This window comes from Cynocephalus volans, chromosome 5, assembly GCF_027409185.1.
Source record: "Cynocephalus volans isolate mCynVol1 chromosome 5, mCynVol1.pri, whole genome shotgun sequence".
Lineage (NCBI taxonomy): Eukaryota > Metazoa > Chordata > Mammalia > Dermoptera > Cynocephalidae > Cynocephalus > Cynocephalus volans.
Window position 1 is genome coordinate 66598383 of NC_084464.1, and position 15999 is coordinate 66614381.

A 15999-nucleotide genomic window follows, 5' to 3' on the forward strand; every position below is an offset into this window, starting at 1 on the left:
TCTCTCTCTCTCTGCTCTGCCATTTTCTGTCATGTGAGACCTTGGGTCACTGTCACCACCACCAAGGTTTTCAGCAAATGTGTTCCCTGGACTTTGGACTTCCCAGCTTCCGAAACTGTAAACAATGAATTTTATTTTCTTATAAATTACCTAGTGCCAGATATTTTGTTATAAGCAACAGAAACAGACTAATACAGAGACATCACACAAACAACTTCAGAACACTTAAAAAGTATCATATGCCAAGTAACTTCGTGCCAAGGACAAACTTCCTGTGGCAATATGAATAAAAGCTGTTCCCCAGATGTTCTGTATGGATGTACGAACACAATGAATGAGTATAACAGGGCCCACCCTGGGCAATTACAGTTTTTGTGATTCCAGTTTGATTGTGAAAACAAAGCTTACAAATCAAGGAATTAAGGCTTTGTAGTCAGTATTCACATTATCCATTTCTACAAATAAAACAGACCACTTTGCTATTACAAATCCAAATGTATGAAATGAGACAACTTATTCTTTAATAAGTTTACATGTCTAAAATTGTAGTTCTAGAATTTCTTTGCCTTGACCTAAGTTTTTTAGTATTAGCAAATGTTTTACTAAACCATGAATTCACTTATACTATAAGTCAGATATACGTTTTTGAATTCACGGTGAAATACAGTATTACGTACCTCTTGCTATAGAAAAGAAGCCTCCAAGGCAGTTTTTGACTGGATTCAACCACAGGGACACTCCCAACCACTGAGACCCCCCTTACCCCGACCATCTGGTGGGCTCCAAGCACTTCCCACACACCGAAAATGATTTGGCAATGTCTGTCCCAGAGACTCTCACAAATTAAACCTTTACACTCCCAACAAATCAAAGCTTAGGCACTATAAATTTCTAGAAGATGTTGGTGCCATTATGTTTTAATAATTCATATTTATCTCCATTCTCTCTGTATAATAGTGAGATAAGAAAATAAAAATTTTGCTTACATATTAGTGGCTTGCCAAGAGTAACTTTTCTTGAACTTCTAAAATTATAGAATTATTATAGCATTATTTAAAAGTCTAAAATCAAATCAAACCTACTTATCTTCTATAGTGACACTGACCTTTAGTTCTACAGGATTATTAGGAAATGTTCTCTCAGACATTGTGGTCACATGATGTCTAATCCACTGGATGAGGTAGTTCACCATATTCTGGTATTCAATCCATTTGACTTCAACATCCTAGAACAAAAAATTCCAAAAAAAAAAAAAAGAAGTTTCATGACTGTAGATAATAACATTCCTATCTAACACGATTTAATCAGAAGTCATTCAGAGATTAAAGAATGTCTGTCAGAGAGAACGAGCTAAATGTTTGCTTACTTTCCATCCAGCCCCAATCTTTTCCACAAAAACAGCTTTAAAAACATGCTATCAGCGCCTGGCCACTAACACCAGCCTAATGAGTGCTAATTCTGATCCAAAGAGAGCAACTGCCTAGGGCACTGTGTTGAGAAGGCTTCTGAGGCTGTATCCAAGCACAGCAGAAAAAAAATTGCCATGATTGATTTGGGGTGTTTGCCAGGACTCAAGAAGAGGAAATATCAGCTTCCATTAAGCCAAGTCATTTACCATCTCTGCCAACCATTTTAGATCTAAACCACTGTCTGTCTGAAACTCAAGAGTTATACAATATATGGAAAACCAGATAGGAATGAAAACCACAGGAAATGTATATGGTGGATTAGAGTACTCATTAAGTAAATTTTCTAAAAATGGAGGAAATTGGAAAGCTGTCAACTGCTATGTTCAATAAGTATTTGGTGACTGATTATGTTCAAAGATTGTGTTAAATGTTACAATAAAAAATAATGACATAAATAATACCTATTGTCAAGGAGTTACTGTCTAAATGGGGAGGCAAGAGAGATACATAATATAAACATTAGGCAAAATGAAAAGCAGTATTTAATTAAGTGTTGAAATAACTGAAATAGGTAGTATATGCTAGAAGTGGAGATAAGAATCAGGAGTGGAGATAAGTACCACATATGTGCCTCCAAACAGTCACTAAAGACTTCTTGAGGAAGGCATTCTCAGCAGTTCCACAATGATCAGTAAGTAATTGGTGGTGGGGGGTGGGTAGAGAGAGTGGATAAAAGACAGAGGGGTCCCAAGTAAGTCAGGACACTGACATGAAAATGCCCAGCTACAAATAAACCGTTTGTGTTAAGAAATCATAGCCAAAAATGTAGGTAAGCAGAATTAATGTATGAAGAGTTTTGAATGTCAGAATATGTAGATTGGACTTAACCTTACGAGCAATATATAGCCACTGAAAGTTTTCAAGCTAAAGGCATCAGGCTTTTAATTAATTTGGCAACAGTGTGCAGAGTTGATGGAAAGAAAAAAAAAATGAAGATGGAAAGCCATAAGGAAGCAATCATCCTGGTTCTATAAGAGGGATAAGAGGCAGGAGTTGGGTGGAGGTAGTGAGAAGACCATAAAGCAAGGAATGGCCACAAGAAACATCTGGAAGCAGCACCCAACAGCGAATCATGAGAGGGTGAGCATGGGAACAAGTCACCAAGATGAGCTCCTAATTCTTCAAAGTAACATAGAAAAAAGGTATCTGCAAGGAGGAGGGGAGAGGCCCAGGTGAAAGGGGGTGTAGTGGATTGAATTATGTTCCCCCCAAACTCCCTGAAGCTTGAATTCTGTCCCCCAACTTTTACGTATTAGAAACTTGGCCCCACTGTGACTGTTAAGAGGGTGGGAAATCCTATGATGGTAATTGAAAGGTGGAGCCTTGAAAAAGTGATTGGATTGTAGGACTACGCAGTAGTGAATGGATTATAAACGGTGGTCAGGGGCATGGTTCTGAGGGCTTTAAAAGAAGAGGAGAGTCTTTCTTGCTCTCTGCTCTCTCTGCTTCCACCATCTTGCAATGTGAGACCCGTGGGTCACTGTCACCACCACCAGATGAACATTGGACTTCCCAGCCTCAGAAACTGTAAGCAATACATTTTGTTTTTCTTTATAAATCACCCAGTTTCAGGTATTTTGTTATAAGCAACATAAACTGACTAATACAGGGGGTCATCCCCAAATGTGTAACACATACAGTTTCCTGTTCTCTTGCAGAAGTGCATAGGCACTTGTTAGCATGACCACTACAAAATGCATGATTAAAATGAATGAAACAAACCTTTGAGAAACAGTGAACTAATAAAAAGCCCAAATCTAAGTGTCAGAGACCTTGCCCTGCTTACTAAGGAGCTCTGCTAATTTGGCTGAATCCAATAACTTTCCTCTGGGCCCCTCCTTTAAATCAGAAAAATAATATCTAGCCAATTGATTTCATGGGATAAAATGAGTTAATAAAGTTGAAATTGTTTTCAAAAGTGAGAACACTATATATTTACAGAAGGATAGCAGACAGAGCACTTGTAAAACACCAGCAAGACAAAAATGGAAATCCCTAAATTTTAGTGGTTTGCAGCCTATATTTATTAAATTTCCTGTAACTCTGAATAACTTCCTTTATTTATGACACAGAAAAAAATCTGGTTTTTAAGTTACACATTAAATATAATGGTGGAATGGTACCATGAAATACATATAGTATCACCTTATTAAACAGCATATTAAGTCAAATTATTTAAAATATATTTGACATTTAAAAACTATAAAAATTACTATCAAAGAATTCAATCAACTGATTATCACTGAATCGGTAGCTTCCAGCATGGAAAAATCAATACTCACATTTGCACCGATGCCTTCTCCACCTTCAGGGACTTTAGGAAATGCATCATAGAGAGATGATACATAAGTTATTACTGATTTTTCATCAGGTGAGGAGACATCAACATCTAAAACCATCAACATAAATTAATTATTTTACAATGTTCACAGATGACTTTTGATCAGACTTTCATGCCAGTCCATATACAGTCAAAAAATCAACTCACCTTCAGGGTCCAGAAGTCTTATAACACCAATTTTTTCTGCTACATAAAAAGCGTGCTCTAAATTTGCAAGGTTGCTTTGAACAGCAACAGTATTCATGTCTATCAGGTCCGGCCTAAGAAAAAATTCACTGTGTTAATAATGTTTTCTCACTTGCCAATTCAACATTATATTTGCATGTGTATCTATTTTTATAACAACTGAAAATATTGACACTAAGCCTATGTTAAAATACAGAGATTTTAACAAACATTTAATGTTGCTCACTTCTCTCAGAAATTTTTCTGTGCCTGAAGAAAACACAGCAAGGAAAATATTAAAATTTGAACGTATGTGTAACCTTCAACAAAGTCCACAAATATCTCATAATCAGAATGTATACAAGTACCTGTCCCATTCAACTAATTTAAGCTTCACTGCTCCAACAGTATCCTTCCAAACCAACCAGCATCCTTTCAATATTTCTCCCCACATACAAAAAGCTTGTGCTCAGTTCAATGCCATGTCCATGGCATCCCCATTCCAGGATGTCTTTTCCTGTCACTCTTGTCTTCTATAATCCTACTCTCCCTCCCAAGCAGAGACCAAACCCCACCTCTTCTGTGGAGCCCTCGCTGATCTTCCCAGCCCTCATTTCTCTCTCTGCTCCCTGAACTCCTCATATTCCTGGCCTGCACCACCCAATGTGGCATTTAGGATAATCTTATGCTCCCCTGCCCTATTAGTTCTCAGTCTCATGTACGTATGCATCTTGTCTCTCCCAAGTAGTCAACTCGGAGACAGCAAGTACAATGTGTCAAAAAACTTCTGTACCCTTCTGCTGAGATAAAGAGTGACATATACATAGTAGACCTGCAATAAATATCTACTGATAACTTGATAAGTGCGTTGGTTAGTAATTTGAATCATAAATGAATGGCAAAAATAAGCACTGGTTTATGTCTTCACAAGCATGTATGTATGCACATGCGCTGACATGCATGAAAACACACACTCTCTCTCACACACCAGACTTCATCTCTTTCTAGTTTGTGAGACTTACATGATACTCTAAACCACGGGGATACTTTGAAGCTAGCTCTATCAACCTGAGACAGAAAATGACTCCTCAAATACTCCTTATATGGAAAGTAACAAAATATGGTAGTTGGAAACTTCATCTGAGGCCAGAAGCCAGTTAGAAAACTTTGATTTCAAAAACAAAACATTAAAAGAATGCAGAAACAAATGTGGAAATAGCAAAGATTTCAAAAAGAGTAGCACTTATCCCCCAAAATCACTGAGTAAAAACATGTTTATCAGTTTATAAAGGAAGGCTCCCTACAATCTCCACAGGCATTCTGGTGTGCTCAAAATAATCATTTGGGGAACCACAGAGTGGGAAGGCTCAGAGGAAGTGTGAGGGGGATGAAATGCAAATTATTTTGAATATTACTTGGCAGGTTGTTCACCTGAGAAACTCTCAAAATATATCATTAATTTTATAAAGGTAAAAAGCAATTTGTACTCCTATTTTTATGTGGTGAGAAAGCAGAACTCCAAAGAAATCTAGTTAGAGTACAGCACTTTGAAGTGCTCATAGCCTGAAAATGTAACTACTATTATCTACATGTTCAAATCCCAGGAGATTATTAGGAAATTCATTAATGTTTTTCACATGCCATCAATATGATCACTCAAAAGTGATCCTACATTTATTACAGGAAAAATAAATCCACTGATGACAATAGAGATAAATGACAGACCTCTAAAAATAATATTTTTTTACTCACATAAAAGAATGTCAAAGAATCTGCCAACTTCAAGATTACTAAATAGGTGTGCATAACAATCTAGATAAAAACAAATATCTAAAGATCTTTCACTAAAAAATTGCTTTGTTTCCATAGAGTTTACACACTTTGGAGAAATAAAAACCATCCTTTCTGAGTCTGCCAAATATCAGAACAAGAAACGGCATGTTATGATGAGAGCCCTGCCATTATCAAAGAAAGTAAACACTGAGTAATCCCAGAGAGAATGAATAAAGTCATTGAAGAATGCAGTTTTTTAACTAAGAGAATAAAACATAAAACTTCCTTCAGAATGACATAGTCATTTCAGCACAAAAGCAGCTGTATAGTACAATGACTTTGAATAAGTCACCTCTTTTATCATGATATTTAACACTTTAATGGAACAAAAATGGAAATGGTTTTCCTCCATTAAAAAACTGTAGTAGATAAAGAAATTAGTTAAGCAAAAATGGAAACAGAAAAATTTAAAAACCACTATGAAAAAGTAACAGCCTGAAAGTCTTCAAAACTCTTTTCGTCCCCCAGCTCCTCTCCTAACAGTCTGGTCACAATCAGTCTGTCCTTCTTCTCTTTGCCTGGAGCAACCAGAAGGGACTGTGCTGTGTCCCGTCCACCTTGCTTCTTTCTTCATAGTCTCACCGGGATAATATGACCTTTAAGAACTTAGCTATTTTCACATACAGAAGATATTTATTTTCATTCCAAAGGTTTCATTTCACTGTAACATCTTTTTGAGGAACACTGGTAGGAAATTTCATTTCCATCTTAGGTTTTACTAACTGAAGAGCGAGCGTCATATTATATTGTAAGCATGTAGAAAGCAGTGACCATGTTCCTGTGTTCTATTTTAGATAGCTGACCATTAACAATCCTAATTTTCCTACTTCATGGAAACCTTTCAAAGTTATATAATTGTTTGCCTCCTAAAATAACATATACTAGTCTTTTTATAGAAAAAAGGTCACTCTAACTCTCACTTGTTTTATTATTCTATAATAATGTAATCTTTTCTAATTGACTCAATCATCAGGGATTATAATTTTTAAAACATATATTTATATCCCACCTTTTCTTTCATAAATGATTAAAAACAGCTTGCAAAGAAATGAAAATATAAGAAGATAACCTAAATCTTAAATTAAAATCATCAAACTAACAGAAGGCCATAAAATGAAGTTGAAAGTAAGACGAAAAAGATGCAAACCTCTTAAGTGCATGCTTAGTATCCTTAATTTGTTCCAAAAATATAGAGCAAGAGGGTATCAAACAAACAAACAAACAAACAAAAAACAGCTACTGGTATAATACAAAATAAATTTTGGATAAAAGTAATGTTTATCTTTTAAATAATACCCATATCAAAAGAACATTCCTTCTAGACTATATATATCTCCAATGCATATATACATATATATGTGTGTGGCCATTTATGCATATATAGGTGTATAAATGGATAAGTGTATATATAGTGTAAAGATATCACCACTTACACTGACAGCCAAAGCTGGCTCAACATTAAAATTGCATAAGAGATTTTTTTGGTACAGATACCCCAAAAGTAACTTTCCAGTCCTCAAATACCTTATTATTAGCTCATATGAGAATTAGATAGGATTCTGTGAGAAAATATGACTTAAACAGAGTTATAAATGGGTAAGATTAGCACAAGAGACTATCTGAGGCTTCTTATATCATGTCAAACACCAATACACTCAACTACAAGGAACACGAAATGAAGTCAAAATACTTGGAAAGAAAGTACTTAGAAATATAGTAGAAGGGACACTGATTAAAGTTAGCTAAGAAAAAGAAAAAAAAAAGTTAAGAGTACATTTGTGCAGACACAAGATTACCAAATTCTGAACCAAAAATGTGACTATAGCTGAAAGTACAGATGTGAGAAATATCAATAGTCAAAGTCCCAATCAGATTTGTTTTTTCAGTATGAAAAAATTAAGTGACTTAAATTCATAGAATTTGTTAAGTTGTATTGGCTCTCAATTGACACTTAATAATTATTTAGGTGGATATAATCAGTTAGATTTGGCTATCCCATATCTGAACCCCTTCCTATGTTTGAGAAATTTCCCTTTTATGAATCTTGAGGAAAGCAGAGGGATAGAGCCCACTTCCCAATAAAAAACAAAAACACATCAGGTTTTTCTTGCCTCTTTTCTTTGCCGAAAAAAATGTCCAATGTATATACCTCACCTGTCCATACACAACACTACCTGGCCAACTCAAAATCTTCCTGTACACTTGGCTCCACCATCATCTCCTCCAGGAAACACTTTTCTCTGTTACCAAATGCTTTCTGCTACCTCTAGTTCTATATTTACCACATTTCATTAGGACTAGGAATTTGTTTGTCCTTTACATTGTACTGCGGGCTTCCTGAAGGGAGGGTGTGTGTTTTATCTATATTTATATCTTAAATGTCTAGCATAATGCCTAGCACAGGAACTTCTGAGAAGTGAATGAATAATATAGGAATGAATGAGCTATGGGGACTGGGAGGTAACAGTGATTGAAATTCCTGGAGAAATTCTCTATCCTAAGCTTGTTCCTTTTCTTTTCACTAATTTGTACAGGCAAAGCCATCATCTATAGCTTCCGGCCAGGACTTCAAATCATCAAAATCTACATGGAACAGGATACAATGTCATAGCTTCTCCAGATCCGAAACAAGCACACACCCTTTTGAGGTTTCCTAAAGGCTTTCTCTGCGGAAAACAATTTGGAAAAGAGGAGTGAAAACAACAAACAGAGATGATTAATAAAGTTTCAAGAAATATAAATTACTGCTTCTGGGTTTCCTTCCCTTCTTATGCTCTCATGTACCCTCAACTTCAGCTTCTGGTAAAGCTGCCAGTTGGGATGCCTTATAAAATAATAAAACAATGACAGGAAATAATACATATCAATACCCACTACGTGGCAGGCAATGCATTAAGGGGTTTAAAGGCATAACCTCACTTAATTCTCTCAAAAACCCTAAGCAGTAGGTAATAGATCTGCAACATAACCAGTGTCACTTTAGACAAGCCCAAGTACAAAATGGCACCGCCCACCTCCTCCCCTCCCCTCTCCCCTTCCCTTTAGGAGAAGCCTCCTGACTTAAACAGAAACCCCTTTTGCTTCTGCAAGGACGCAGTTCACCCTGATCCACATTAGCATAATGACCCTCCTTGATGGTATCAGCCAGCCCTGGCGCACTATATAAGCTCTACCTCCCCCACACCTGGTGCTGTCCCCCATTTTCAGGGCAGCTCCAGGCTGTTCCCCGCTTTGAGAGCAGCGTGGCAGATTCTTTTCCTTTAATGAAGCTTGAATGGGTACCTGGCATCTCGGCTCACTTTCTGTCAGTGGGCTGTGTTATTGTCCTGAATTTACAGATGAAAAAACTAATGCATAAAGCTACATAAATTGATGAAGAACACATATCTGGTAAGCGGCAGTCAGGACTTGAACCCACTCAAATAGGCTTTGTAGGCTTTCTGACTGCAAAGCCTGAGCTCTTCACTGCACTATCTGGACGTTATAAACTGAGAACTAACTAAATAGTGACACCCATTATGAAGCCTAGAACTCAAAATGAAGAAAATATAAAAGAATTCATGCTTCTGCTACTGCGGGAAACAATAATGATGATGGTAATATCCATAAAGAAACACAGGAAAGTGTGTGTATATGTGTATGTGTGTTTATTAACATACTCAGAGAAATAATTAAATTATAAGAAATAAGACCAAGGGGCCGGCTAGCCAGTTAACTCAGTTGGTTAGAGTGTGGTGTTATGACACCAAGGTCCAAGGTTCAGATCCCCACACCAGCCAGCCGCCAAAAAATACAGACAGAAAGAAAGACAAACAGAAAGACAGACAGACATATGGACAGACAGAAAGAAAAATGAAGTTTCAGATTGCTACCAATACAGTACTCATCAATATATACTATACCAATATTTCCCACACTTGGAATGGTTTTAGGGCCCTAATCTAGATTAAGAATACAGAGAAAGGCCTATCTGTATTTGAACAAGTTTCTTCTCCTTCCCAGGTGATTCTAATCAGGCAAGTTTGGGAACTAAACCATGTAAGAATCCTTTGTCTCTAATAATTCTTTAGTTTTCTTTCAAAATTGTAAATATTTTGTATTAGCAAAAAAATCCACAATACCATGGGACAATTATGTAACAATACAGACTCAAACACACCTACTGCCTTTGCTCTCGGTAGGAGACAGTAAACCTTTTAAATCCAGAGGAAAAGACCACATTTAGTGTTGGTGGTGGCGGGGGATGGGACCAGGAGGAGATGGGATGATAGTTTGCGTTGGCCTAATTCTGGAGTACATTCACTGTAAAATTACAAAGCCTGGAAAAGACAGCATTTGGTCACAGGTTTTTGTTTTGTTTTGTTTTTGTTTTTTTTAATCAGAGTAATAAAGCACTTAGACTTTGTGATTTGAGATATCTGATCATCTGAAAGAACACTGGATAATAATTTCCTTTCTCAATTAAAAAGCAATAAAAAAAAAGACAGAAAGCAGAATAGTGGTTGCCATGCACTGGGAGGAGAAGGGAACAGGGAGTTAGTGTTGAATGGGTGCAGAGTTTCAGTTATGCAGAATTAAAAGTTCTAGAGATGATGGTGCTGATGTTTGCACAACAATGTAAATGTTCCTTATGCCACCTAACCATACTCTTGAAAATGGTAAAGATGGTAAATTTTATGTTATGTGTATCTTAACACAATTTTTTAAATTAAAAAAAATTTTTTTAAAGATAATGTTTACATATTTGAGATAAAAGGTTATGTAGAGATGAAACGGAAAAATAAAAATCACGGAGCTGTGCTTCAGGTTACCTGTGATTTAGTTCTAACTTGCTCTCTGTTTGACTTTGGAAATACATCCTGCAGCCTGTGTCACAGTTCCTTCCACAAAAAATGGAAGTCAGGAATTACAGAAGTTAGGACAGGAATCACATGGCATTCCAGTTACTCCCAGGGAGCATCTGGAAATGTGTGGGCATTATGTGTTATGCTCACATATGGTTTGAAGAATCCAAATGATTGGCCCAAAGTCTCAAGAGATGATACACGTGGAAGTAGTTGTAAAACTAAGTATAAAGAGCAATGTACACAGGTTATTTAAAAGTGTTATTGGCTTAAAAACAATATAATAAAAAATATAATCAGAGAAAACTTAACTTGATGCTCTGATTGTGCTACTCATAAATAAGTTTTGCCAGTCAACAAACTAGCAAGTTCATTGACTCATTCATTCCATATTTAATAAGCATCTATCATGTGCCAGGCAGTGAGGCACTGAGGCTATAATCATTGTGTATATGGAGAGCTCAGAGCTCCACAGGGAGCTTGGGAGTCAACCAGGAGAAAACCTGGTGGAAGAGCATCCAGGGAGAGGGAAAAAGCATGTGTAAGCTCTGTGGTTGGAGGGAGCATGACTACAAGAGACCAGTGTGCAGGCGAGGAGCCACCAGCTAGGGTGAACACAGTGAGAGATGAGGCTGGATAGGTGGCAAGGGACCAAGATGATGCATAACCTCATGAACTTCTCTAAGGATTGTAAACTTTTTTCTAAGAACTATAGAAAGCTATTAAAATACCTTACGGAGGTTTATAAGAGATTAAATTATCAGATCTGGCATCAGATGGGGAAGAAATTTAAAGCAGTGAGAGTTCTTCCATAGAATACAGGTACGAGACCATGGTGGCTTGCGGAAGAATGTGGCAACACTGGGGAGAAGAGGACAGGGCAGGAGACAGTGAGAAGGTCAAATCCACAGTGGCTCTGATAATTAAGGCTGTAGGCATGAATGAGGCAACACAGCGAAAAGACAAGGTCGAATATGCAGCCTTGAAAAACTCCAACATTTACCAGCCCTGTGAAAGAGGCTGAGTCTGCAAAGGAAACTGAACAGGAGCAACCCAAGATACGGGAGAAAAACCAGGGGAGTGTACTGTCATAAAAACTAAGGGAAAGAGGATTTCAAGAAGAAAAGAATGGCTAATAGGGTCAAATACTGAGAAATAAGTAATACGAAGCCTGAAAAATGTCCATTGGATTTAGCCACATGGAAGTCACTCATAGCCTTAGAAGTGTTTTAGTAGATTATGGAGCCAGAAGCCAGATTAGAGTAGGCTGGGGAATAAGTATCAAATGGAGAAATATAGATGGAGAATACAGATAATTTTTTTTGAGGAGCTTGGCCTGGAATGATATAAGGCAGTAGCTAGAAAAAACATGGGATTGAGGGAGAGTTTTTGATGACTATTGTCTTAATGGGAGGGGCTTCAGCATGATCAAATCCAATCAGAAATGTCTGTTTAAAGGAAAAGTTGAAATACAAAAGAAAGGAGGTTTCTGAAGCAAAGGTTGAAATGAAATCCAGAGCACAGCAGGAGAGGACGGGCTTCAGACAGGTGGAGAGAGGACTCTTGTGTTGAACAGGAGCAAAGGAGGCGAGGATGGATGCGAATGAAGGTAGGTTTGTATCTTTGGTAGCAACAGAAAGACTCCACTTACTGGCTTCAATTTCCTGTGACAGCAGGAGTTGAGCACATCTGTTAACAGTGAACAAAAGATGGTAGAAAGGAAAAGTGATATGAGGGAGGGATGGGGTAAGTGAAGAAGACTGCAGGTCAGATTCATTTGAGGCAGGTGATGATGCAGTTCTAGTGAAATCAATCTACCTTTAAGTATGACTTTCTCCATGTGCTTCCCTGCCTGAGGACATGCACAGACAAAGCAGATGGCTGGGCTCATACAGGCTCAGGCTTCGCTGGGAAAATAGTATATACTCAGCAGTTTGCAAGGAACTGAAAAGGGATTTTGTGGAAGTTTAAAAAACAAAAAACAAAAAACAAAAAAAACCCCATTCCATTTACCTGGAGATCTGTCTTAGAACCTCTGTATTCCAGAACACAAACCACACATGCCACTTAACATCTGCTCCTCCATAGTTCGCACAATAAGAATATGCATTCAATAAGCCTCGCTTTTCCTATGACAGTAGAGCGGTTACCATAAGAAATTCCTGAAGATGACTGTTTAGATGAAATCATGTTCAGGCTTAGCATATTCTTACTGTTCTTATTGGTGCAAAAAGCATCTCACCTCACCCCCAAAAAAGATCTGTAATATGGTCCTCCCCTCTCCCCCAGCAAATAAATATGAACATGCAGGAGGCCCACGTACAGTTGCGTAACTGGGTGTAGACATTCTTTTATGCTCATATTTGGGCACATAGTGCTGAAAGAAACAAAGCCAAGAACTCCAAGGTGGCAATAGCTCGGAAAGTATTTTTCCCTTGTTCTCAAAACTGAGTTTATTTCAAATATTTGTCCCTTTTTTTCCCCTACAAAGTGACTCTCTATTAACAACAAGGCAGAGAGCAAAGACAAGAAACACTATAATTCATAGCAAGCTTTGTTAGTACTTCAAGATTAGAATCTAACAATTTCAATAATTAAAAGACCCTTAATAAATTATGACTCTCATTTCACAAAGAACAACCCATCCCATAACAGCCTCATAGACTTTAATATACAGAGAATAGTATTGATTTTGACAGAGAAGTAATTCCTCTAGTAACCATATTTCAGTGAACTGATTCAGAGTATACAATTAACTCTTAGTAACTAAGGGATAAATAACCGTTCCCCCAAAAGGGGGGTGGTGGTGGTGGTGGTACTAAACATTAGTTTCCCTTCCTCCCTATGTGTGGCTGCTGGGTCTGCTAACAATAGAATATTTACTGTAAAGCTCAAGAGCAGATAGGTTTTGATTAAAGACTCTCCTTGCTTTGAAACCAAAATGCAGGTGGGGATCAACTTATTTTTACTCTAGTAGAAGATAAAATCCTAAACTACTTCACATCACAAAATAAGTTGAGAATATAAATCTATAAGCATTAAAATTTTAAAAGTGTGGAAACAAATAGGCCTATCAAAGAATACTAGATGGAGAGATGCTGGTTGCTCCTGTAATGTGAAATAAATCTTAATGTAAGAGAAAGGTAAGAGAATGCTGAGGGGAAACATGATATAACAGACAAACAAACAAAAAAAGAAAAATCAGATTTCAAAGCAAGGAGAGTCTAATCAAAGCTCATCTTCTCTTGAGCTTTACAGTCAGTGCCCAATTGTTAACGGGTCCATACCAGCACACAAGGAGGAAGGGAAACTGATGTTTATTACATACCCACTCTCTCTTAGGTTATCTCAAGACAGCCCCACTGCTGTTCTAACTTCTTAAATGATCACATCACTATGAAATTTGCCAACTTATTTAGTCATTTCTCCCCTAAACTCTTAACACACACGTTTAGACTTAACAGCTTGCACATCAAACAGAAGGAAACATAGGCCTGCAGTTTCAGCTCCAGCACATCTTTAAAAACTGGCAAAAAAAAAAAATTTATGAATAGAAGGGGAAAGAATGAAGAACAGAAAAAAGAGAATAAGGTTTAGACCGAGTAGAATGCAATTAACCAGTTGGGAAATGTTTCTTTCTCAAAGGTATCACATGGAATGGAAATGGTACAGAAAAGGTATATATCAGCACAACTCTTTTGGCAAATAATCCAGAAATATGTCTTAAAACTTTAAATGTAATACCCTTTGACCCAGCAATTCCATTTATAAGACCTTATCCTACTTATCACACGTCTGCAGAAAGATACATATAAAATTCAATACATTTTTTTTTTTTTGGTGGCTGGCCAACACAGGATCTGAACCCTTGACCTTGGTTGTTATCACACTGCACTCTAATCAACTGGGCTAATTGGCCAGGCTTTACAACATTTTTGAAATAGCAAAAAACAATATAATGTTCATCACTAAGGTACTAGAAATAAATTATGTTACATTCATACAATAGAATTCTATACAGCATTTTTAAAAATCACAGACACAGGGCTGGCCAGTTAGATTAGTTGGTTAGAGTATGGTGCTCTTAACACCAAAGTCCAGGGTTCGATCCCTCTACTGGCCAGCCGCCCAAAAAAATAAAATTAAAAAAAAATAAAAAATAAAATCATGGACACAAGAAAAGTAGGACTGTGGCAAGGAGCACCTACGACGGAAACTACTACCAGGTTTACCAGGATTCCATGAGGAGGACAGCCGTATGAGCCATCTTCCTATTACAGCTATGTCACCTTTGCATTTTCTGCCTCAAAAATGGAAGTAGAAGAATGTGGGCTATACTTTATCTCAAATCTATAAAGATCTATTTCATACAATAATGGGAGGCTTATTTTTTTCAGAGAATTTGTATAAATTAATCTGGACAAGAGAGCCAGAAACATAGAAAGAAGGTAATATATGCAGGAAATTTCCTCTAAATATTTACATGCCAAATTATATCCCCAAGACTGCATGTAAAAACACAGAGACACAATAAAAATGGTCACTGGACGTGGACACTGACTCACACACGTCATGTGGACACAGAGGCATTACCTCACGAGCAGTGTATATTAGCTCTTCAAGGATTTAAAAATGAGACAATGGTTAAAAGTCACCATTTCTGCTCTCTGAATTCAATCACCTGAGTTCATTTGGTAAGGTAAATAAGCAATTTAGTTTTGCCTCACAAACTGAAATACTGGTGATGTTTTCTTTTTTTAATTAATAACCTACGTGTTTCTCTATGTGTCTGGCTTGTGGCCACACAAACTAGAGCCCACGCCCGTGTGCATGCACCCACATATACACACCCTCATATCTCTGGATTCTGCAGCCCGAGGGCTAAGGGAAAAGAACCACCTAGTCAACACTAATCCAACTTCCTATGGGAACATTTCAACCCCTGAAGGACCTCCTCCCAGTATTAAACCAGTCTAATCCAGTTTAGCTTCTAAGGTGTGACTGAATCCAAGCATGTGACTGAGTCACCAGCCTCCAGGTCATACTGTTAAACAAGATGACTTTGACCACAGCCTTACTGTCTAACCTTCCCAATTACAGCATCTTAAAACATTTAATATAATGAAATATGATGGCCCCATTAAATTCTAATTCAAAATGCAAACAATGAATAAAATAATTGCTACCCAACTACAGACTCACACTAGTGGAAAATTCCTGGCTGCTTAATTAGAAAAAATTTAAACAGTATGCTCCTGCATACAACCTACTTCCCAGATTTTCAGTCTTACTGGGCTAATATATTCAAAACATGCCTACGAAAAGAATGCCAGGGGCCATAAAGGAG

At 37.3% G+C, this 15999-nt stretch overlaps 1 protein-coding gene across 7 annotated transcripts in view; it reads right to left on the minus strand.

Annotated features, from left to right (window-relative positions):
• Positions 1-15999, minus strand: part of DST (dystonin) — a 424928-nt gene that overhangs the window by 173952 nt on the left and 234977 nt on the right. For all 7 annotated transcript variants that reach the window (XM_063097801.1, XM_063097800.1, XM_063097799.1 and 4 more), the window contains 3 exons: positions 3958-4070; positions 3752-3858; positions 1106-1225 (listed from right to left, as the gene is read on the minus strand). In XM_063097801.1, the coding sequence (XP_062953871.1) occupies positions 1106-1225; positions 3752-3858; positions 3958-4070 (340 nt within the window). The remainder of the gene's footprint in view (positions 1-1105; positions 1226-3751; positions 3859-3957; positions 4071-15999) is intronic.